General features: G+C 48.6%; 1 protein-coding gene across 1 annotated transcript in view; it reads right to left on the bottom strand.

The window, feature by feature from the left end:
* Nucleotides 1-7,254: 7,254 nt before the first annotated feature.
* SMYD2 (SET and MYND domain containing 2) overlaps nt 7,255-24,865 on the bottom strand; it is a 47,897-nt gene continuing 30,286 nt past the window's right edge. The window contains exons 5-12 of the mRNA XM_032862748.1: nt 24,132-24,256; nt 18,786-18,853; nt 15,898-16,000; nt 13,476-13,586; nt 12,946-13,066; nt 11,778-11,952; nt 9,649-9,757; nt 7,255-7,511 (exon numbers count right to left, since the gene is read on the bottom strand). Of these exons, the coding sequence (XP_032718639.1) occupies nt 7,431-7,511; nt 9,649-9,757; nt 11,778-11,952; nt 12,946-13,066; nt 13,476-13,586; nt 15,898-16,000; nt 18,786-18,853; nt 24,132-24,256 (893 nt within the window). The 3' untranslated portion in view covers nt 7,255-7,430. The remainder of the gene's footprint in view (nt 7,512-9,648; nt 9,758-11,777; nt 11,953-12,945; nt 13,067-13,475; nt 13,587-15,897; nt 16,001-18,785; nt 18,854-24,131; nt 24,257-24,865) is intronic.

Consider the following 24,865-nt stretch of genomic DNA (forward strand, 5'->3'; position numbering starts at 1 on the left):
CTTAGTGATACCTTCTTTTAAAGTAACAACAATGTGCCTGGGAGAGATGTGAGGGTACAGACAACCAAATCTGCCCATCCAAAGGTGTTGCCCCAAAAGTCACTGTTAGTCATGGGATTCCATAAAACTCCACAGCCAGCTTGTCTAATATGTAACCCTTTTCCTGCCTATGCTGATGTTCTGCGTTTGGGTGATAAACTCAGGTGGCTGAGCGTTTGTGTTCTGCCTACCTTTCTTATCTCTTAGCTGAATAGAACTGCATCTTCTGCAAGGTCAGATGAAAAATGTTCCCTATGGATATGTCCTTGAGCCTGGCATATGGAGTGTCTGGCCTCCATCGACTGCATGAGACCAGACAGCTTGTTGTTGGGGGGCAGTGACGTGGGAGGGCGTGCATCAGTTCCTACTGTGCAGAGTTTAAACGTAAGTTCAGGGACCTTTTGTGACAAGGCAGGAGGACGAGAGCTGGTGTGTGGCCTGGCCATGAGGAGCATCTGCGTCGAAAGTCCCTGTTTGTTCTGTGTGCTCGGGCCGTCAGGATCATTTTTTCCCAAAGATGCCATAAGCTTGCCCAGGGAAGTTAGATACGGGAAGAGGAAGAGGGAGAGCATCTCTGAGCAGCCCTGAAGTTGCTATCCAAAAAAAATGTACCAGTTCACAAATAATTTTCTGAACTCTAGAATGTCTCCTGCTTTCTGCTTGCTTCTCTGTGTGGCCGGAGGGATGGAAAGCGCGCAGTGGAGGCCTGAGGAAAAACAGGGCTGTGGGTTTGGGGTCTGTTTCACCCTTGCTTGCTGTTTCAAACAGCCCTTGCCACGGTGGTGGAGCTCACTGAAGGTCAGCGGTTCGGGCGTGTGCCTGGGGGTGCCATCGCCCCTCACCCGCTGGCAGCTTTGCCTTTCTGTGTGGCCTTATTAGCGGAGGGTCCTGCTTCCCCAGCCCCCGGTGTCCACAGCCACAGCCCCTGTGCGTCGCCATCATGTCCTGCCCTCCGGGGGACAGTCGCCAACCTTGTTCCCATTGGTAGCATATCGTGTTTATGATCAGGGCACAAAAATGGGGAGGAGGTCGGTACAGCACCCGCAGTGGCTCCTTGTCTCCCTGGGGGGCATGGGCAGGACTGGTTTGTGACATCGCCTTCACTCCAAGGGCACCACGCTTGCTTAGGGCTCTGCTGACCTCTCCTTTTGCTTTATGGGTCCACTCTCACTTGGCTTTCCTTTCCCTACCCTTTTGGCACAAACCCTACAAAATAGTTCAGTCTTGTAGAGAATCACTCTCTTAAGCTGCTCTAAATTACATAATTAGGAAATCTAAATTTAAGTTTCAAAAGCTTACTAAGTTTGAAGGAACAATATCTGGCAAATGGAAAGAACCAGAACAAATGAAAAATGGGCACCCGGGTGGCTCAGTCAGTTAAAACTGTCTGCCTTTGGCTCAGATCATGATCCCAGGGACCTGGGATTGAGCCCCAAGTTAGGTTCCCTGCTCAGCGGGGAGCCTACTTCTCCCTCCGCCCCTCACCCGACTCGTGCTCTCCCTCTGGCTCTTTCTCAAATAAAATCTTTAGAAAATTGTCATCAACTAGGAAGTTGCTTTGGTGGTATACGCGGTCACTCCTCGGTACCAGGGCGCAGGGGGAGGATAGATTCGATCATCTGTCCTGTCTGGAGCAAGGATTGTAGCAGTGGTGCTTTCTGTGTCTTTCGAGGGGAACTTCCGTGCATTCCCAGGGGCTGCCTTTGGCAGTGACGTGTGTGGTCAGATTCATTTGTGTCCGGCTTCCTCCCTGACCCCCTCCGCGGGGCATGGCCTCTTCACCGGGAGGGGCCGATGTGGCACAGCCGGGAAAGGGCGGGGCACGCCAGGAGCCGGACCCGTTGTTTGGTGACCAGTTCTCTGCTGTCCGCGGAGGGGCCACTCTGTGCCCTGTCCTGTTGTCTCTCCCCAGCCTCATCCTCCCCGGAAACCCAGATGCCTTCTCGCTGGACCGCAGGTTTCCAGGAGAAAGCTGAAAAGAGGGGGTAGGGGGCTTTTTGTGCCTTTTGGAGGGGGGTAGAACCATTTTGCTAAAATCTCAGGAATCCTCTTTGGAGTCAGGGTATCTCTCAGTGCAGGGGAGCCTGGCACCCTCCGCGTTCCTCAGGGCCCCCCCGCCAACTACAGTGTTAGCTACTAACGCCCTGCAGCAGGGCCCGGCAGCTGGCATTCAGAGCCTTTTTTTTTTCCAGCGTGAACACTGCAAAACGTTACTGCCACTTCCCTTAACTAAACTTTCTTGCCAGTTTGGAATCTTAAAACTCTAGTAACCACACACCCTTTCAAAAGTAAGGTTACTCTTCATCAGAGATGATTTCCTGTCTGTCCTGGGTTCCTTCATATCGTCCGCTGCCACGCTCGAGGATTCTTAAATGGGAAAAATGAAAACAGTTTACATATGCAGATGACTATTTAAACATATAACCTTGTATTATTCGTGTTACATCAAACACCAGGCCAATGTAGTTTGTTCCACTGGACTTCTTGTTCTCTTACTTAACTCAGTATTTTGATGCTTTCCTTGTCTGTGTTTTATAAGATGTTGTGAATTGTTGTATCACTCAAAACAATTGGCATTTCATAGGTTTCCTTTTGAAACCATGTGCGGACAACTCCCCAGCTTAGACATCAGTTTTTTCTGAAGGCCTAGAAGCCTTCGGGACTTCTAGGGGGTGGGTCAGCGCAGCGGGGCTGGCTGCTGTGAGCTGACCTGGAAATGTAGCTGTCTAGGATTGCTGTCGCTGGGAGCACGCATTCCAGGCTGGGACTGGGGATCCCCACACCACCTGTCTTCTCCCCTCGGTGGCCACTGGCTACCTTGCAAGACACCAGTCCAGTCTCTCTATGACAAACGGGCTGTAAGGGGAGAGGGGGCATGAAAAAGTTATAGGACATTCCCTAAGTCAGGGAGTGATTTATTAATATTCGTGACAACTTTAATTTGGTATAGTCTCTCTCAATTTAATATTGAAAGCCTTAAACTATGCATGCTATTCTATGTGCTTTTTTATATCAGTAAATAAGCTTATGCTTGCCAGTTTTGTACACAATTATGAAGTGTGTAAAACTGACTTTTGACAGTATTTTTTGCACTGTTATCTGTTTTTATAAAGTCTTTCGATAGTGGTCCTAGTTGGATATTGTTTGTTCTCACGACCCTTGTCATTGCTGTAAAATGTTTCATATGTGCCTTTACAAATGTGAGATCTTTATTCTAACTTTTTTTGTAAAAGATATCTATTGACTTCCATATGCAATAAACTTTTTTTTTTCTCCAGAGAAAATAGTTGAATCCTCTCTCTTCTGTGTCATACATGTTTGCATTAGATAAAAGCACCTACATCCTTTACATTTTGGATTGTTTTCATAGGCAAAAGTACCTGGTAAAATCTGCTCTTTCACTGTTTTAAAACCTGTTTATCTCTACCCACTTTTCATTCCTGTATAACTCAATCATACTGAAGAATTCGTTTGAGATTCCAAAGTTGTCACAGTTATTAAAAAAAAAACAAAAACAAAAAAACAACACCTGCCCAGGGTAATCACTTGGAATGGCAAATACACAGAAAGGGATCTTTCCCCCCAGCGCCATGATAACCCTGATCAAGCACCAAGTCCCCTCCCCCAGCTGTCACCTCCTCCGACCCCAGACTGTCCACATGGAAACAGCAGGCCCCCGGCTGCTCTGGGTCACCCATATTCTTAGTCTGTCCTTCAATAGCTCCTGTCTAGGTTTTAAAAAGGCTGCCCTGCCCATATTTTTACCCCGTCAACTGCCGAAGACATCCACAGTGAAGCCCTGGTGAGGATGGTGGCCACCAGGTGTCCTTTGAGGAGAAACAGGACAATACACTCACTTCTGTGTTAACCCATTTTTCCCTCGTCACTCCACAAGGAGCTCACTCACTGAGGCCCCAGCGTATCTCAGGCCACGTAAGTGAGAATACCGTGAACCACTCTGGGTGTCGTCTCCTCAAACATAGAAATAGTTCTGTGTGTATGTTGACGGAGGCAACAAAGCAATTACCAGTTCTTGAAAGAAAAACTCCATGACGTTAAAAAAATGATAACAGTGCTGGTGGAAATGGAGAGAAGCAGAATGAAAAGAGGTACATACACTAGTTTGTTTTCTCTTTCATGGGCTGAGTACATGGACTCCGTTTATTTTCTTTGGATAACAACAGAAAGAGTCTTATCATATAATTTTGAGATAAACAGGTCTACTGGTGGTTCCTCTTTTATCTCCAGACTGTTGGCAGAGCTGAGGAAGGAAATTTTTTAAGAAAGAAGAAAATCCAGAGAGCAAAAGATAAGTGTAAGGAAAACATTCACAGACATGCAATGAAATGACAAAAGCAGGGTCAAATATGTCAATTTTGTGATTTTACATCCTGATAAAAACAAATGGGAAAACGTTATCTGACTTGCCAGTTAAGCATGATGGAAGAAAAGAGCTCATTCATAACAGCTGTGGAAAACAAAATCTAGGAATGAAGATCCGTGGGTAGGACCTATATAATCAAAGCCTGACCGTTTTGAGGCAAAACAGACAAACTGATAAACTCACCACATTCTTGAATAGAAAGACTCACGTTCAGAAGTCCGCGCCTGCGTATTACTCACTCTCAGTGCAGTTCTAAATACCGAACAGCACCTTCTCGGGGAAGGAGGGAAAGGCCAAGGGCGGCTTGGTCAAATGATGCTCAAGGACTACGGAGGGCTACACATGGGAGGACAGTCAGAACAAATCAAGAGAACACAGAAGACAAGCCCTACTAGATACTAAAAGTTTCTCAGTGCCACAATAATTGAGACTACAGAAACAAACCTAAATCTTGAGGGCCGATAATGGGACTGTTTCAGATCAGCAGAGGAAAATCAATCCGTCAATGCTGCTGCCGTAAGCGGCTAGCAATTCTGAAAGTTAAAAAATTTTAAAGATTACGACTGGTTCTCTTCCTATTAAATTCCCAGGCAAAGCAAAGACTTTAAAAATTGTGTTATTTCCTTTCTTCATTTAAAGATAAAAACATTTTCTTTTCTTCACTTTACGATGAAAACTTTCTACAGCAAGTGTCATGAAAAATAAAGTGAATGGCCAACCAGGGAAAAAACATTTTCAGGACACGGCAAAGAGCTAATATCCCAAAATACACTGAGCGCTTATAAATTAGTATGACAGGGGTGCCTGGGTGGCTCAGTCGGTTAAGCACCAGACTCTTGATTTTGATCTCAGGGTCGTGAGATCAAGTCCTGCGGCCAGCCCTGTGCTCAGTGGGGAGTCTGCTTCAGAGTCTCCCTCTGCCCCTCCCCCTGCTAAGAAAAATCTTTAAAGAATAAAATGAGAGACATGATTAGCAAGATAGGAAACAACTGTGAATATCGACTTGCGGAAGAAAAACAGGAATTCCTAAGTATAGGAGACAGTGTCCTATCTCATCAGTACATGCGTAGCAAACGGTAATTCACACGGTAGACTGGCAAAACCATTTCAAACAGTGCATTGTTATGACAGTAGAGGAAAACAAATACTGCAAACATTGTATCTTCTTGGTACCCGATGCAGTTTTTTAAAGAGGAAATGTGGCCAAAATTAATCAGATTTTAATAGTTTTCACAACCGGATCCTGAAGTTTGGGGCTAGGAATCTAGCCCCAAAACGCTACCACCTGAGAGCAAAGTTCTGCGTTGCTTGTGGCACTGTTCCTAATAACAGCAACCTGGAAAAACCACGTGTCTGTAAACGGAGTAAATTATGACCCCGTCAGTGCCATGTTCTGACTCTGGCTAATCTGCAAATGCTGGAGTGAGAAAGAGGTCCAGCTTGTTAAGTCGGAGACAGAGATCACAAAACAATAGGTCAGCACCATTCTGCCTTTTTCGAATCTCTTTGCATACACACCTTACGTGGGCGCGGGGAGCACTGGGACCGCATCAGCGCACGGTTTCCAGAGGTCACCTCTGGAGAGTCGGGACTGGAGAAGAAAGAAAGAACAGCTTATTTTCTCCAGTATTTCCATTCTTTGAGAAAGTATTACTTTCCTAACATTTACAAAACCTACGGGGGGCGGGGGGGGTTGGCGGCTAAACTTACTTTGGGCTTCCTCCAGAGTCAGTTAGCATTCTCCAAGCACTCAGCTCCCTGGAGCCAGACCCCGGGCCTCACTCCTCTCTCTCCGCACTTGGAGTGTTCTGCATACAGTAGGTGTTTAGTAAGCACCTGACTGCACTTCACGGAACAGAATGCATCCTGCCTGCTGAATCCCCACTGTGTGCAGTCAGCCCCGTGCGTGTGACACACGTGCACGTGTGAGATGTGTGCACGTGGGTACCGATGCGGTCGGAAGGGTAAGGTGCAGGATTACGGCCGGTCCAGCTGCTTGTGGCTCATGAATATGGGAGAAAACTCAAGTGCGGACTCCATCAGGCTTTAATTATTACCAGTGGGGAAGTGCCGCTCTTTGGACTGCAGGCGCCCCCTCCAGGAAACAGCGCGGCCTGGGGGTTGCGGGCGGTCGGGCCGGGCCTTTGGAGGCATTGCTAGCAAACAGCGCCCAGGTTGCTGCCCTCCGGGCTGTGGGAAGCTGGATTCCTGCTGGCCACGCAGGGACAGATCAGTGTTTGCTCAATAACACAGAGTTGGTAAGGAAAAAATTTTTTCTTCCTTCTCCAGCTTACCCTGGAGGGCTTCCAAACAAGGAGAGTCCTGCAGGAGAACCATCAGAATGAGGAATGGGAAGTCTGCTTTCGGATAGAGGAGGGGGAAAAAAACCCCAAGAAAGCGAAGCAAGGCACCTTGATGCGTTACAGGGATTCCAGATGCCAGACCGAAGCCTCAGAGCAGATGCCGTCCCCCGCCAGTGGGGCGCTTGGGTGACTTCATTGCACCTTCTTTCTTCCTCCAAGGTCACCGAGCCCTGAGAGCCAGTGCAGGCTGAACCCCGACGCAGAGCAGCAGTGACTGCCCCTCCTGGCCCCAGCTCCCACCACCGCCGTGAGCTCCTCCCCGCAGACAGAAGAAAAGACAAACTTGAAGTACCGTTACCTTTTTTATTCCCCCTCATCATTCCCGCGTGTTCAGAACATAATAGGCATGAAGGGAAAAATAATCATATATTTTTTAAACTCAATCTGTCCAGAATCTATGATAACATACGAAACCATGCCATTATCTCTTAGGGCAATGAAAGCATTCCAAGATTATTTTGGTACTAAGAGTAAAGGTGAAGACCAACTTCCAGGTAAGCCATGTATGAGGCTTAAGTGCGAGCAGCGTTTTCATTCCAGCGATTTTGCAGAAATGCAGGAGTCATGTATAGGACTGGAAATATTCAAATCTTGGAAGGTTTCTGCATTAGCATTTAAATAAAAATGACCAAGTTGGCGTGTTTTCAGTGGCTTTCAATTTCCTGTTTGATCTCGGAAATGTATGGATGATCTTTGCCGTGGGCCACTTCCATGATGGCGATGGCCTAGGACAGGCAGAGACAAGTGACCGGCTGAGAGCCTGGAGGCAGCCCCCTCTCGCCCACACCCTGCCCCGTGGGGCCCCGTAACCCCAGCCAGACTGCTCTGCGTCAAGGCACAGGACACACACGGGCTCCTAGAGCCCCCTTCTCCTCCAGAGCCTGGCCTCCTTCTTTTCTTCCTTTCTTTTTAAATAGATGAGATTATCTGATGACCAACTAGTCACCCAGTCTGTACCACTAGCTGAAGAAAGGATACAAAGAAACCCATTTCGTGACATTCTAGATACTGCAGTAAGCAATGCTTTAGGGACAGAATTACTTGGCTGTCCTCAACCAAGTAAACGGGCTGGAACAGAGAAGTCCACAGTGAACCTCACGTCGAACCTATCCTGGTTTTAGTTGACATGGCGAATCCATAAGACATGAGGCGACAGTCCTTCCCTTTCAAACAGCACATTTCCTTATAATACATATTCTTAAAAAAACCTTAAAAGTAATTGCGGGTCTCATTTGAGGAAGCTGGAGAGAACATATTTATGACAAGGCTTCTTCATAGTGGGGCGACAGAAAGTGGGAGAGTCGCCGGGGGGCTCCATCACATCCTTGCTCTGTGACCTTGGGCAATTTGCTTAACTACTCTGTGCCTCGTTTTCCTCATTTGCAAAATAGGAATGATGCCTACCTCTCAGAGTTGTTAGTACACATGAAATGCTTAGAATAGGGTCCGGGATAAGGGAAACAGAGCCCAAATGTTATCTCTACAAATTTATTTTGCTTTTTTGTATTCAACTCTATTACTCACATATAGAAATTCCACTCTCCAGACAGAATTTCTGATGGCCTATGACTCTAATGGACAAACCTCTCATTTATACCATTCACTTCATAGATCTCAAACCAACAGGAGGCAGGCCAAGAACAGTGTGAGCCTTCAGGAATGTCCTGTATCAAATGCCTCTTCTGCTCCCTCTCTTCTGTGGTCAGTTCAGGACTCACGCTTCTTGCTCAGATCTCCTGTGTCCTTCACTGATGTCGGACCTCGTCACCTACCAGCACCTTGCCCCTGTGACCCAACTAGTCAATTTTCCCTCAATTCATCAAGACAATAAATCTGTTACCTTACGAGGTAAATTCTATGGTTTAAAAAGGGAAAAGTATAAAAAAAAGGAAAAAAAAAAAAAAAGGAAAAGTTTATACTTAGCTCACACTTCTAGCCTAGTTGGGCCCAGACCCTTCCATTTGGGATGTGGGACCTTACACCACCTTCCCAAGGAGTCTACTGGGGAGATACAGAGAATTTGGCCCCAACATTCAAACATTTTCTTACAGGACTCAAGAGACTGTCTCAAAGATTACATTTCATATCACCTGTTAACTTCTACATAAAGAACAAAAACCAAATAGGACGGTGATTGTGAGCTCCGGTCAGGTAACAGGTCAGGGCCCTGCCCTGTCGATCACACAGGGCAGCTGTGGACCCCGAGGGAGGCAAATACTGCCCACGGGCCTGGACTGCCCATGGGCCTGGTCTGCCCAGGTGTGGGTCTCAGCCTCAGTAAGTGGAATGGACACTTCCAACTCAGAAATACCCCAGTCTGAAGGAAGGCCTCAGCCTGTTTGGATATCAATTTTTCCATCAGGAAAGTCTCATTTTTGTGAGAATTAAAAGAAAAAAAAAAAAAACACAGGAGGGTCCTCCCATGTAGCTGGTATTGGATGAACAGTTAAGTACATTTTAGACACTGTAAATGCATAATTATAAACCGAAGGACAAATGGAAGATTCCCTCAGCAAGGTCTCCCGACCCACTCCGTGGCCTCTGTCCACTTCCAGGGCTTCCCGCAGGATGGAGATGGTCCCCACTTCTCTCTAGTCACAGGCTGTGCCCAGAACGGCAGCCAGCCCCTCTCGGTGGGCGCACCCCTCTCCTACGGGAGGGCCCGGGTGCAGACCAGGCAAAGGCTCAATCACTTACCCTACTCTGACCTACCCAGCCCTCCTCCCCCAGCTCTATGGCCGGAGGTGGCTCAAGAGTGGGTCAAATCTCTAGGACTTGAGTCACTCAGCCCTATCAGGCAGGAGGACAGGGGACGAAGGGGCCGTGGGGCACCAGGACCCCCAGCCCCATCTGTCGACGTACCTTCTTCAGGGCTTTCTCCCCAGCAGCTTTGTCTTCCAGGCCCATGTACAGCCTCCCCAGCTTCAGCCACATGGAGGCCACGTTGAGCGAGTACAGAGGGTAGTGCTTGCTGCAGGAAGAGGAGAAGGTAAAAGCCACTTGTCAAAGGCCTGGGAGCAGCCTGTAGATCAGGCAGAGTGAGCCCACGGCTGCCCAGCCCGCGGCCCGCTCCCCATGGCGGCTAGGCTCCTCCAAGCCCTGGCAGGTGCTGGGGGACAGTGTGGATGGCTCGGTCCTATCTATGCACCCCAGAGGTGCTTCCTTTCACACAATTCGTGTGTTTCTGAAAAGTTACAGATAAACCGCAGGGGAAATCCTACACAAAAAACATTGATAAACACAACATTCAATCCTAATCCCAGATTTTTGTTTTGGGTGCACCCAGAGCAGGGCACAGGGAAAAACATCTTTTAAAGTGAATCCCCTATTTATGAAGACACTGGGCCTATCCCCTCATATTAAAAAGACAGTACACCTAAACACACACACACCCCCGTGTGTCTCAGGACCCCAGCTTTCTGTCACACTCTACGGCATCAGTTGGTTTAGCAAAGTGGCCAGCACTCCGTAGTTAGGACACCTACTTCTAAGTAAGCGTTCTCTGTGGTCCAGTAGGGGCTTTGTATACAGCCGGCATTCCCTCTCCACATTTTACAAGGCCGACGGGTAGGGCCTGCCAGGGAAAGAGACCAAGAGGCCGCTCATGGGTGAGAGCAGATAGGGGGAAAGAGAAAGCGTGTGTGTGTGTGCAGGTGTTGATTTATAGACCGGTCTATATGGCGCTACCCTCAAGAGCCACCCAAAAGAGGCACATCCTAGCTGTATTCCTGGGCAGGCGGCATCATCTGCCCAGGGGAAGCTGTGGCACCAGAGTCCGCCTCCAGGAGGGGCTCACTAAGCTCAGGAAGGGTCCAGGGGAGCAAGGCCCTGCTGGGAGACAGACCACAAGGCGAAGATGATCTCGTAGCTTTCTCTCTCCCTCATCCCCTCCCTCTAGATCTCACAGAGGGCAGTGGGCATAAGACCAGAGGCCTTTCTCACCAAGCCTAGGAAGATGACAGGTTTTGAGAGCCTCTGTGGTGTAGCAAATCGTTTCTAAGAGCAGATTTTAGGAGCTGGCTTCCCTTGAGCTCCCCCTGATGGCTTATCTGGACAAGGCAGGGTAAGTGGAAGGCCCTGGAAATCCAGACTGGACACAAACTTTATAGTCCCCAACCTCAGAACCGGAGGGAGTGCTGAGGGCTTCTCAAATCTGTGAGAGACACCGGGGGTGCCTCTGGGGCACAGGGATCTCAGGTCTAATGCCCAGGGATGCTGAGCCACTTGGGTCTCGGGGAGACCCTGCAAATAAATGTACAATGTGAATGCATTTAACAAGGGCCCCGCTGATAAGATCTAGGCCATCCCAGCCCTGAAATGGCTAATCAGAGCTGGAGGACACTGCCTCAAACCTCCATCAGTCACACACTTTGAGGTTTAAAAACCCTCTCAATAGGAAACTTCCCCGGGGCTGATATCCACTATTCCTGGAAGCTAAAATCCAACTTGCCTTATTCAGAACGAGGGGTGGGGGTGAGGGGCTTTGGCAGTGGGGAATGGATAACCAAAGCCAACACAATGGTCCTAGCATGTCCCCACTTGCAAACTGGGCTACAATTTCAAAAAGCACAAGAAGAGGGTGGTGTGACTAACGAGGGAAAAGCAGGGATGTGAGACCCCCGCTTACTAATGAACACGTCTGTTTACCTTGGAAGGCATGGGAGGGAAAAGAAACAAGCTGGTGGCTTCTTAATACTGATAGGAATTAACTACTTTGGACACAGCACCCTGGACAGGTCCCGGCAGGGCTCTTGCCCGGCGCCCCCTTCCTAACCTCAACCTGTCTCCACAGGCATCTCTTGCAGACGGCCGACCCAACAGGTCAGGCCCGATGCAGCAGCTGCCTGCACCTGGGCCTCCAGGTGTGGGTGCAGAAAGAGAAAGCTGTTCGAGGCATGTTCCGACACAGGACAGCCAGAAAACAAACGTAGCATTCTAAATCATCCAATTCCAGTCCCTGCTAAGAGGATGAGGACAGCCATTGCAATCACCTGTAGGGCTTAATGATTTTCTGTCCGTATCGCAGGGCTCCTTCCCAATCCTGCATGTACAGGCAGACGCCCATGGCCTGGTACATCATGTGCAGCATGTACACGTTGCTGTCCTCAAACACGGAGCCCATCTTCTCCTGGCTGAGCTCGCAGATCTCCAGCAGCTCACTAGGGGGTGCTCTGGAGTCAAGGAAACCATTGGCTCAGGCCTTTCTGCTTGGACACTGCCCAAGGCTGGGTTCAAGGAGTTATTCCATCCACCCCACCGCTACCCTCACCCTCTGAAAAAGTAAATTATGGAAAGCCAAGCAAAAGGGAAAGGAAAATATTTTTTTTCTGCAAGTAACATATTTTTTTAAAGAAAGAAACTTTGGGAAAAATTAATGACCTCAACTATTAAACACAATTGAAAAATTTTAGCCATGGGGAACAGACCCTCGGTTCAGCTATAAACAACCTTTAAGATCACAAACCTTCAACCTCCATCACCCAACATCAGCACTTTAGTAGAAGCATTTTTAAGGAAGAAGTCCCCACTATAGGAAAGTTCTTTTTTAGACTGAGAAAAAAAAAATTGTGCTTCTAACTTCCTCCACTGCTTTTAGCTCTTCCCCCCATGTGTAAATGTGATGCCTTTTTAACCTAAGAAAATGCTATAATGTAGGGGTTAAGAATATGGATTATGGTAGTCAGCAGACTTGGAGCAAAAATCCTGGTCTGGGAGCTCTGTCCCTTGGGTAAATTACTTCCAATCTAGGAGTCCCATCTGCTACATAGGGATGGCAAAACTGTGTGTCCCTGTGTGGATTAGGTATAATGCTATAATAAGCAAAGCCCTCAGTACTGTGCTTGCCTGGAGTACAACACCCAAGCAATGAGGGCCTTCAAGGAACTCGCCTTCACAGCTTTGACCATAAACTCTTCTACCACATCCAGCTCCTGACCACACTAGTGAAACAAAGAGAAGAAAGATGACATCACCATACAACTGGGTGCGGGTGACGCCAAGTCAGAGGCAGTCCATTATTCTGCCCACATCTGCCAGGAGACACTCCTCCTTCCACGTTCAGAATCTTACACTCACCCTTCTTCCACTCCCTCCTCCCAGCTCACCCAGCACCTCTGGCAGGTGAGGGGCAGTAAACTTCTGGACAGTTGTAAAGGATATATTTGTAGTGCTTGGCCCTCCGGAACTCCTCAATGACGTTGCGCGCATATCGGACCATCTCACGGATGGTTTCTGCCTTTGGGGGATCACTGAGCTTCCGGATTTCCACCTTGGCCTTATCCTGTGGGAAATGTCCACACGTGCAAGACATTACCTCGTACAGAAACTGCACCAAGGAAAAACCTCTCAAATAGTCTATTTTTCCATGCAGAGATAGGGGTTCGCCCATTCTAAAGTTGCAAGGAAACTGGGCACCGGATCTAAGAAATTCAGTACTCTAATATCTTTTTACAACAAACAAATAAAAATACGAATTTTCTAGACAATCAAGGCAGGACACTTAGAACATGTCTGCTACGGGCAGATCTGCGGGCTCACACATCTATGAAGCAAGAGAACAGAATGAGGAAGGGGGGGCATGGACGAAAGAACATGGGCAATGCATACCCCAAGGCAGACAGGGCAGTGCCTGGCACCTGAGGTCCTGAGCTGCGGGGGGGGTCAGCACCTTTTCCTGATTGGGGCCCTACCTTGTCTTTGGTGGTGCACTCCTGGCACTGGCAGGTAAAGAAGTAAGAATCTCTTAACCGGTCATTCCTATCTTCTGTTGGGTACAGGAGGTCAATGTAGCTGGTGAACACCTAAGGGGGTAAACAGAGTGGACAAGGCTGTCTGCCACAGGTGCACTCGCTCCTTCCCCTTCCTGCAGCTCTGCAAACACTCACGGGGGAGGCCCCAAGGAGGGCCACAGCTGGGGGGATGCTCTTCCCTTTAAAAACCCTGAATTCTCTAACGTCAGCAATCCCCTATTTTGTCCACCTCCTTGCAATGGAAAGAGCCTTTCTTTCCGCCTTCTAGAGAAACAAGGAGTCCCCAGAATAGTCAACGGGGAGCGCTGAAAGCATGCCCACCCCCTGCCTCCCCAAAGACAGCCAATCGTGGATGTGTCCCAGCAAGGACAGGGCCCCGTCACATGTGGAGACGCACAGACCCTACTCATGCTTGACACTGGCCCGGGTTCGTGTCTGCCCGGCCTTCGTTCGGCCCCTTTCTTTCCCAGATTGGGCCAGCTTGGATGCCTTGCCGGATGGAGGGGAAGCAGGAACACATCTGCGATCTGCTGGCAAGGGAGCAAGAGGCTGGGCCGGGCAGAGGGAGGACACAGCCTCTAGGACAGCAGCAGGCTGCTGCCTTACCCCGCTGGGCCAGAGAACTTAGAGAAGTCTTGCCTTTGAGCTCATCAGGTCCTCCCGTCCTTGCTGTTTTCTAATGGGGTCTATAACTGGGACTTGGAGCATATGGAGGAGCCCGGCATTTAACTGCCCATTATCTACTCACTGGGACGGCACTAGCTGCTCATCCCACACCATCAGGCAAATGTCTGACCGAACAGATGGATGTCACAAAGCCGTCAGCGTGCCAGTAACCTCAGGCTGGCAGGCGGGGGGACCTGCACCGGGCTGGGTGCTTGCAGGCACCGCCAAGCCAGGCTCTTCCCAACCCAAAGGGCAGTCAGGGAGACCTCGTGGCTCATCTGACACCCTCTTTAAAGGGCAAGTCGCCCCAAAGCACTGATTCCCAAAGCGAGGTCACCGCATTTCCGATCGCTGGAGGGCAAAGGCACGGGAGCTAGCTCTGCAGGCCTCCCTCGCGCCGTAAGAGCTGCCGTGTTCCCTTGACAGGACGGACTGAAACATCGCGCAACAAACACAAGGGCCCAGAAGATGGCGACAGAGGCCGCTCAGTGTCGCTGTGCGGGCCCAGGCAGAGCCCGGCCAGGTGACAGACTGTGGAGTCTCCACACACAGCCCCAGGGGAGCACTGGAGCCTGGTGACTTACATTCTGAACCACTGAGACTGTGCCTCCTACGGAGGCATCGGCATAGTCGCAAGATGCCCCAAATGAAAACAGGGTACCCTTGTCATGATGAATTAAGCAAAGGGCAGAAAGTCTCATCTGTGGCCTGGACTTCCCACCCCAGTTTGGCTGTGGGTTGGTCAACAGCTTCTGGAGAAGCCAAGGCCTTTATCGCTTAGCATACCAATCACTGTGTCTAAAATTTAAAATATCCAAAGACCTTTAAAAAGCACTGAAGACAATTAAACTGAAATGGACTCTGAAGTGTGCGGTTACATTCCCAACCAATCCATGTGTCCTTGCTAGGGAATCTCTTACTTACTTAAGAGCACACAGCATTCCTCTCGAAATTCACCAAGCAGCTGCTCGGAGCCAGCACATGAGAAAGGACAGGGAATCACTGAGCAGGGGAGAGAACACCTGGTTTTCTCCATGTCCCTAAGTTTAGGACAGTGCCTCTTGGCCACAGACGGCCTCCCCTTGCCCCGTTGGTGTTCAGCCACCACCTGAACTGCGTTCCTAAACAACGATCTCTCGGGAGCTCAGATGTGGAGAGACAGCATGTGCGAGGGTCATGTGGGCATCTGGAGTCCAACGCGTTAGCTACCGCTGGGTTGCTTTTCTCTCTTTCATATAACAGTGGGATTGACCTTCTTTTGGCTGAGGGGGGGTGGGGGGGGCAGGCCAAAATTCACTAAGAAAAAGCAAAAGCTCAAACTCAATTGTTCGGCAGGAGAAATACAGAGACGCTCAAGAGATTCCAAAATCTCGCTGAGCTCATTTGGGCAGTGTCCTTTCTCTGCAAATCTCTATCAATCTTTGTAAGGGATTGAGCTCAAATTTATTCTTTCCTGGTTTTTTTTGGCCATAGATGGAAATGGGGAGCACTGAATGGAAGGCAAAAGCGTAGGGCTCGAAGTCATGAGCCATGAACCTGATCACTGACTTGCAGGGCCTGAGACCAGAAACCAGTCAGCTGCTGGGATCACCTCCAGCCCGACTTGCCCAGTGCGGCCACACAGAATCTTCCAGATCGCCCTGTAAAACCGCGGCTGGAAACCCACGGCCACAGCCACTGCTGGCCTCACACTCACCTCCTCTCCCGGGCTGATCTCCTGTACAGCTCTTACTTCTGCCAGGGTCCCCTTGTAGGTCACAATGACATTGGGGCAACAGCTGTGATTCATCAGTGCAACGCTGTCAATCAGAAAAGAAAATCCAGTTTTCTCCGGAAGGCAGACTGATCAGGCGATCCCGGGCTATGTACTTACTAGGTTACAAGACTGGGATCTTGGTAGGATGTTTAAAAAAACAATCTAACAGTTGGCCATCATAGTCTAAGAGATCGTCCTGCCTGTGTCTGTATCATATCTAATGCCTCTAGCAATACGGAAAAGTGAAATTCACACTTCAAAATGGTGACATTGGGCCAAACAAACAAACAAAAAAAAACCACACACACACAAAACAATAAAAATAGTGGCGACGATGAATCCCACCAACGCTCCTTCCCAGGAGATGAAGGACTCAAAGACCAGCGGCCGTGGCAGACGGCTCCTCCACTGGACACCGCGCGGGACAGACGGGGTGCCGGCTCCAAGCAGCTTTTTCTTTTTGTGGTTCATTTCTGGCGTCTTTTCTTCAGCTGTTGGGAAACTGCCACCAAGGGAGAGGCCAGCTTCCTCGGGCAGGGCTTGGGGTGCCCGGAGAGGCCCTGAGGAGCCCAGCTGCCTCTCTCTCCACACCTTGATTTCCTCATCTGGAAAATTGGGACATTACTGCTCCTGCTGCTCACGGTCTGCTTTTCAGGGACGGAGAGGACAGAGAGACTCGCCTATGCGAGGGGCTTTGAGCTTTCTGATTATATCAAGGTCAAAGTTCTGAGAACAGAAATTTCTAAACTACAGGGAAACAGTGCTTGATCTCTGAAAATGCTGCCTTTGAAATCACAATGCCGATATGATTTCTGCCCAAAGGGATTTTTCCCCCAATTAAAACTGCCTGGAAACTGGGGCTCATATGGGCACTCACATCCATATGGAACATGGCTCTGGAGGCCAGTGTCACTCGCCCAAGCCCTCAGCTACCAGAACCCTGGTCCTGTCTGCCCCAGCCCAAAAGAGCAGAGAGCACTGGGGCCCGATGAGGACGGGCTGCCCTTGCTCTGCCGGACACAACAGGGAGCGGTAGTCTCCCAGCACCCAGGTGCTAAGGCCACAGTGAGTGAGCTATGCGGCTGGGCTTGAGCCTGGGAGAACACAGAGCAAGTCCCCTGTCTTGTCCTTTGGAAGGGCCGCCTCTGCCATGCAGCACAGCCCACCTGGCTTAACGACAGGCCATCAGGCCCCAGGGAACCTGATAAACAAATGCACTGAAAGTTGTCACTCAGGGAAAAGCCGCTTTCTAGAATCTTTCATTGAAGAACTATTAATTCATTTCAAGACAGACCCCTGGGTATCTTTTCAATAACGGTGGGAGAAATTCACCAGGGTAAAGAGCCCAGAATAGTTCACGCCCTTGGTATCGTCATTCTCCCGTGATCACTGGGCCCGGTAAAATGCCAGACAACACCACTGACCCTTGCTCTCCATCTGGAAAACACTGAGAGCAGCTACGTTCTTTCAGGTCTGAAGTTGTCAGGAAGAGCCTTCTAAAGAGGGTCTGATGGCCTTTCCCGGTTTCTCCTTCCTTTTCTCAAGGCCTTCTCCCCAAGACACTTCTTTCCTCACTATCAGAATTCGAACGGCCGAGGCCACCATTCTGGCCACGGGGACAATATCACGTGAAGAAACTCCCGGCTGCAGTGGCTGGGAAAGCCTGTGGCAGGTGCTGCTGAGACACAGGCCTGTACACGTGCTTCTCTATTTTTCAGACCCGTGTGACGCCCAGATCCAGGCGGCCACACACACACGCACACGCACACTCGCACGCCGGGAGCTCACGCATCATCCACAGCAAACACATGGGTGTCCCCTTTTCTCTGCTTTAGCCCAAAGCTAGAGGCTCGGGGTGTGTGTTAAGAGCCTCGCTGATCAGGGCGCCTGGGTGGCTCGGTGGGTTAAGCCTCTGCCTTTGGCCCAGGTCATGATCCCAGGGTCCTGGGATCGAGCCCTGCGTCTGGCTCTCTGTTCAGCGGGGAGCCTGCTTCCCTTCCTCTCTCTCTGCCTGCCTCTCTGCCTACTTGTGATTTCTGTCTGTCAAATAAATGAATAAAATCTTATAAAAAAAAAAAAAAAAGAGCCTCGCTGATCTACACTGTGGATTCAGACGGGGGTGCAGGGAGGCTCCTTCACTCCATCTCTGCAGGGAGGACTGGATTTCAGGGAACCGAAGCATCTGAAAACACCCGTTCCAGCAGACACCACAGCAAAGCCATTTTTGGCAAACCCATGACAGAGCTATAAACATCTCCGTTTGTCAGCGGGCCAGCCTTTCTTGAATTACTTGAGTTTTCCTGAAGTAAAGAAAAATCCTGTCGTTCTTTGAAATCCTCCTAGTTTGCTACTTGAGCAGAGTGTCCACCCCAGCTGTGCTGTTTTTATACTCGTATTTTTCGAGAAGAACAAACAGCTGTAGAAGCAGCTCATATCGTCACTCCATTAGCCTATGGCCAATTCTTGGTTGGCAATTAGTGTTTTGCTTTGAGTATAAGAAACCCAAAGATTTCCAGAACCAAAGACATGCAAAAAGCAAATTTCTCAGCAGGGCACGGACTATTCCTTCCATGTGCACTATAAAATATTCTTTATTAATAGCTCCGTACCTCGCAGGACTTAACAAGCAACTGTTCTCTTAACTACTACCTTTGGATCCTTAAATGGATGGGAAATATTTTGAAATCTGGCAGAATTAAAAAGGTGTCTTAATTCACTTGGAGTTTCATGCCTGCCACATGCAGTTAGGTAGGTTATTTAAAAATCAAAAAAAAAATATAATTAGTGTTAAGTAGAAAGGAAAAGAAGTGAAGTCAAACTCAGCCTACTCAGGAAATATTGCTGATCCCAAATGAGAAAGCTCTTCATCTTCAATTGTGAAGCCATTACAGTTAACCTGCAGTGAGAGGGGGAGAAAGAAGAAACAGGTGAGAGGAAGCTTCTCTTCGGATAGAAATCATTCTTTAATTTTGACCTTTCACAAATTAACTAGGACGACATTCCAGTTGAGTGATGTAAAAACCTGTCTTTTGGCCAACGTACACTTGGCTCAAACAAAACTGACCCAGCAATCTCATGTGTAACAAACAAAGGCAGAATTGTTAGGAAGGAAGAACATTTAGTGCAGCCGACCTACTCCCGCCCCCCCACCCCCCCCCCCCCCGCCCCACACACAGTGGCCCAAGGCCACCACAGCCGCTAAGGCTCCAAGGACTGAAGTTTGGAGTTAGGATACCTGGAGTCCAGTCCCAGTGATGCCACAGATCGGCTGTGTGATCACGAACCCATCACAGGGTCCCTCTGTCTCTGATTTTCTCCGGGTAAAAAAGCCATGACCCATGAGGATGTGACATACAGGATGGGGAAGACAGTCAGGAATACTGTGTCGACTGTGTAAGGTGACAGGACAAGTGGACTTAGAGCACGGACCACTTCCCGGTGTACACCAGTGCTGACTCACTATATGGCATACCTGAAGCTAATGTAACCCTGTCTGTCAACTGTACCCCCAATAAATGATACATTAAGAAAAAGAAGTCACTTAATCCACAACTTGCCCCACACGGTGAGGTGGTAAATGGGAAAACGCTTCCACAGCTCACCTAACTGTTGCCCACCCCGCCCCCCGAGAGGCACAGGGCCGAGGGCCGGAGGCTAAGGAACGGACGCCCGCCTTTCACATTTCGGCCCAAATCAACCACTGGCAACTGTCTCAGCCTTAAGAAGGAGAGTTAACTCTCGCGCTTGTGCAAGTCTAACGCAGAGCGAGCAGGCTGCCATGAGGACTGTATGCCCCGATTTTATGTTCCATACATTCATTCTTTGCACTGACGTTCACGGAGAGCCACTACAGGGTGGGCACTGGGCACAGAAGGACGAACAGGCCTAACTCCGTGCCCTTGACGCACACCCGCTCCAACTGGGAGACAACTCAGTGGGTATTTTTCCTTTACATCTAAGACTTCAGAACTGGAAGGGGAACCAGCCTTTGTACTTTTCAAATGATGAATCTGAAGTCAGAGAGGAGCAGTGACTGGCGCAGAGCCAGTGGCAAAGGCTGAGACACCCCCCCAACTCCTGCCAAGCTGCTGTGAAGGCTGCCTGTGAGGCGCCCCCGCTGAACGCTTTTACCCGATGGGTCAGAACCACGCCCTTCCGTACTGGAGACACGGTACCGGGACATTTCAGGCCAACAGATGGGCTTTTTAAAACAGCATCCTCTGTGCACGTCCTCTGGGCCAGGCCCTATGCTAGGTGCTACAAGTTTACCCTCTCATAAATCTGCAAAACTGCTCTGATGACCCATTTTACGGATGTGGAAACTGAGGCTCAGGGAGATGTCAATGATTGAGAACTTGCTCAAGGCCATAGAAATAGTGAGTGGCAGACAAGGAGTCAAGAGTTCGGACCAGATATTCAGACAACAAAGTTCTCAGAAACGCAAAAGAGTTTTACTCTATACCATTTTCCTCTGAAATCGTTCTGATCTAGGAATAGTAATAAGGCAATTTTCCATAAAACTAAAAAGGCCAATGTCAAAGGCTTAGAAATCTAGATGCACAGAGAAGTAAAGGCTGTGAGGGGTTTCATTTGCGGCTTTTGCAATTCAACATATTTACAACCAGTAGTTAGAACTTTCGACATAAAAAGAGATTACTGCAGGCTGGAACAACGGACAGCCTTGGAAGCCTGGAAGTGTTGGGCATTTCTACGTAGACTTCATGTCATATTTTTTTGTGCCATCTTCCAGTACCCCAACCTGCTCTGTCATCAGGACATTAACCAACCACCAGGAGCCAATGAGCCACAACCGACATTGGGTAAGAGCGAATGAGGATTCTCATTCATTCAACGAAATATACTGGAGCACGAGCTCTGTGCCCTGCACCAGGCGAGTCCTGCATGATCTACAGACAACCTGGGAGCAGCACTACCCTGTCTCAGCAGTGTCTGCAGAAGGAGAGAATGAATATGAATCTAGCGACAATTTTCAAAACCAATCGAGGGACAGACGGCGCCTCACTAACTCTGAGGGGTAGGAGACTCACTCCGTTGCCTCCTAATCTCATCGTCTGCTCAACCGGACCAGTCTGTGACTCCAGATTCCTTCGGGCTTCAGTGTTCTACAAGCCCTGTCGCTCGATTCCCTCCACCGTCCTCCTCTCCCTGAGGAAGAGCGAGTGTGTTTCTTCAGGAGCAAAGGCTCCTGTAAGCACAGTGTCCTCACGGCTCCTGGGAGGTGGGGATGGGGGACAAGCCAAACCGCATAGCAGTTTCTCTGCCAGTTTTCCCTCCCTTCTGAAATATCCCCAGAGAGGAACAGTGAACTTGCATGTTGTTCAAAAGGATGCATGGGCCACAGTCCTTTTTTTCAAGTCAACTCAAGCGTTTAGTGCCTTGCTAAATCTATTCTCATAATTAGCATTTAGACCAGAAGTAGGCTGCACACCAAAAATACACTTCCCAACCCTGCATATGTTCCCAGTGATTAGAATGCGCCTCGACGTTGTTGGAGGAGTGCAGTCACCTTCTGCTGCCAGCTGCTGCTGGGCCACAAGGTAACGCACGACGCCCTCCCACGAAGCAGAGAGAGGAGAGGGCTCGGAGGCTGGAGAAGAGGACACGCAGCTTGGGGCTGGAGGCTGGGCCAGAGGGTGGCCCGGGGCTGGAACAGCACTTTTCAGCTTTGCTTTGGAGTTTTCTCTGGGGATACTAAAAGTGCCTGTTCAAATTCATATGTGAAAAAATACATGTGTGTGTCTATACATACACATACACATGTAAGTGCATACACACACAATGTGAGAATGGATATTATGATTTGATAAATATGAAGTCTATAAAGGAATTAATTATTTCAGTTGTCGTGTGTGTGTGTGTGTGTGTGTGTGTCTATGTGTGTGTATCTTTATCTCCTGGATTTTGAGTCAGTCCAAATGTCAAAGATTCTGAGTCATTTTCACCACAAATATATTTCTGCTTATGAGACCAAGTGCCTTGATTTCTGGTTATGAAGATCAGGTCCCAGAATTCCGACACCAAAACTGAGAAGTCCTACCAGCATCCATTGCTGTGCTGGAGGAAAAGCAATCTTTTTTCACAGTTAGAAGGGAAAATACACTATATTTATTTCATCTCTCCTGGGTTCTCATATAACCATGCCCTCTCTAGTCCAGAAAAGAGTCAGGTAACTCTTTTTTTTTTTTTTTTAATGGCAGATTAGTCAATTCCTCAACTGCCCACTGTCACTCAAATCCACTGTCCTAGGACCCTTAGGAAAGTGTTTTATAAATCCAGAGTAAAGTGAAAATTAGGAAAATCTACTGCAACACTCATAACTGGAATCCTTTTTTCTTTTACCAAGAATGGCATTTTTTTTTTCCTGAGGACGACAGTCACAAAACAGATATAACATCACATCCATCAAGGAATTCATCCAACTGGTAGCAGTCATGCTCACGGCAGTTCAAGTGGGTCAGAAAAGAGATGAAGACTCACTTCATTCATTAAATGTGGAATTTCTGAAGTGGAAGAATTATGGATGCTTTTTAATCTTTTTCTTCTTTTCAGTGTTCTTTTTTCTTTTAAGATTTTACTCATTTATTTGCGGGAAAGGGAGAGAGAGAGCGGGTGTGCACATGTGGCAGGGGAAGGGGCGGGGGGAGGGACAAGCAGACTCCTCGCTGAGCAGGGAACCTGAGGTGGGGTCCCAGGACCGTGGGATCATGACCTGAGCAGAAGGCAGAGGCTTAACCCACTGAGCCCCTTTTGAGTGTTTTCTTAAGTTACACACACTCATTGTAGAAAATTCAGAAAATTACCCAACTAAAAAAAGCAAAAATAGTCTACAACTCAGGAGATAATCACCTGTGACCTTCCACCAAATCTTTTTTTTTAACATATGTGTGTGTGTTCTCATATTATACACATTTTTATTCTGCTTTTACACTACAGCTCTATCCACGTTTTACACATCTTTACATATCCGCTGAAACAAAATATACAGGCTATATAACCTTCGGTCACAAGGCTATGCCAAGTACTGCTGGCCAAAAAACATTTGTTTTCCTTCTTTCCTCCCAGTTGTAAAAAGAACCCCACCACAGACAATCTGCGTGTGAATTACTGTCCACATTCTCTGATGATTCTATGGGACAGACTCCTGGAAATGGAATTACTGGGTCAAAAGGTACACAGGCGACACTGATTCTGTTCTAAGATCAAGATGCATAAGCATCCACCCAAGGTCTTTTGTGGAGCTAGAGATGGAAGTTTCTGGCAGGGGAACAGAGCTGTGTACACCCACGCAACAGCCTTGCCGTATTGCTCTCTCCGGGAAGGTCACCTTCAACTACATGTTCGGCTTGTAGGGGAGATGCTGGCTACCTAAGGGAGAGCAATCTGACCCGGGAGGTCATGCTGGAAGTGCCACCCTTGCCATAAGAGGAACGTCTATGCGGTCAGACTGCGCGCAGCCGCAGCGATCGCCGCACTTCCTCCATCTGTTCCAACCTCCATCCTCGCCTTTCCACACAGCTAGTTTCCAGTGCCTCAGTCGCTTCTAAGTTGCTCTTGTCTAGAAGTCTCTCTGATTTTTTAATTAGATCTGATTTTCATAAACCTAGACTTCTCTAAAGACATCTTAAAAACCGTCAGCAGAGACTTGCTGTACCTAGACCCACTCGGGCTCCTGTCTTGGTGACTGTCCTTCCCTAGGGCCATTGGAGAAGGCCTCCCTCCTGGGGGCATCTGGATTTGCCTGTGCTTTAGGGACACAGTGTTTGTAGGAGTAAAGGACACTAGGGTCAGAACAGAAGATTTAAGAGAAGAAAAGCAAAATTTAATGTGGGAACCTCAAATGGTCTTCCCTTTCAAGGAGCTTCTAGTATGCCACAATATTGGGGTGCTGACACCCCTCTGGTTTCATAAACTCTTTCTGTGCCAAAGGGAGAGGTCAGGTAAATTTCCTATGTACCACACATCAAGGAGGGCCAGCTCAAGGTCTGCTCAAGGTCACCCAGCAGGGCTATGGAAAACAGGGTCCAACAGGTCAACAGCCTTGTCATCATAGAAGCCATCAGTCTATTTCCGATCATCTTTACCAAGTGTGTGCTGGGGACAGGGACGTGGACAGGGAAAGGCTAGAGATGGTCACCGGAGACTGGTGTTCTTACCTGTGCAAAGAGGACTACCAGGCTGTCACTGTCGGGGAACTCAAGGTGCTTGGAGTAAAAGTGATGAAGTGCGGCAATGTCACTCTGAATCAAGTCCCTCTTCTCGTTGTCTAATTTCTCTAGATCTGGGGATAAGCAAACCATTATTCACTGGGTAGAAAACTCTGGCTTTCTAGCTACATCCTTGTCCTACTGTAAATGGCATGGAGAAAAAAACAAAACAAAACAAAAAACCAAGAAAACCCCATGGAGACCCCAGAAAATACTCTTCCCCATTACTTGGTGTTAACTGATAAATTCTAGGCAAAGACAAGCATGCCATTTCTTTTCTTCTCTTCCTCTGTCAACTGGAAGTCACTCAGAACAGGAAATCTTAACTGACCATGAGGAATGAGGTCAGGGACAAGTGGCCAGCACTGATAAGCAGGCGCGGTCCAGTCCAGCCCCTCCCCCCACCATTAGCCCCAGAATCTGTGTCATGGTCAAGACACTAGACAGCCCTGATTTAATAATGCCTTTCAGTAAGGACATCAGCTGTTTACAGGACTGCAATTCAGCAAAGATACAAAAATATTCAGCATGCCAGGAGAGCCGGCAGGAGATAGCTTGAGATGCAGCAACTCATCTGCGAATTCCTACTTCCCCTTAATTATTTCCTAGTCATCATGTCAACTGGGCGGGGGGGGGGGGGGGGTTACAGTCATTTTTTCAAAACAGGCACACGAGTCAAAATA

This window comes from Lontra canadensis, unplaced genomic scaffold (assembly GCF_010015895.1).
Source record: "Lontra canadensis isolate GAN:19392208 unplaced genomic scaffold, GSC_riverotter_1.0 scaffold24, whole genome shotgun sequence".
NCBI classification, from domain to species: domain Eukaryota; kingdom Metazoa; phylum Chordata; class Mammalia; order Carnivora; family Mustelidae; genus Lontra; species Lontra canadensis.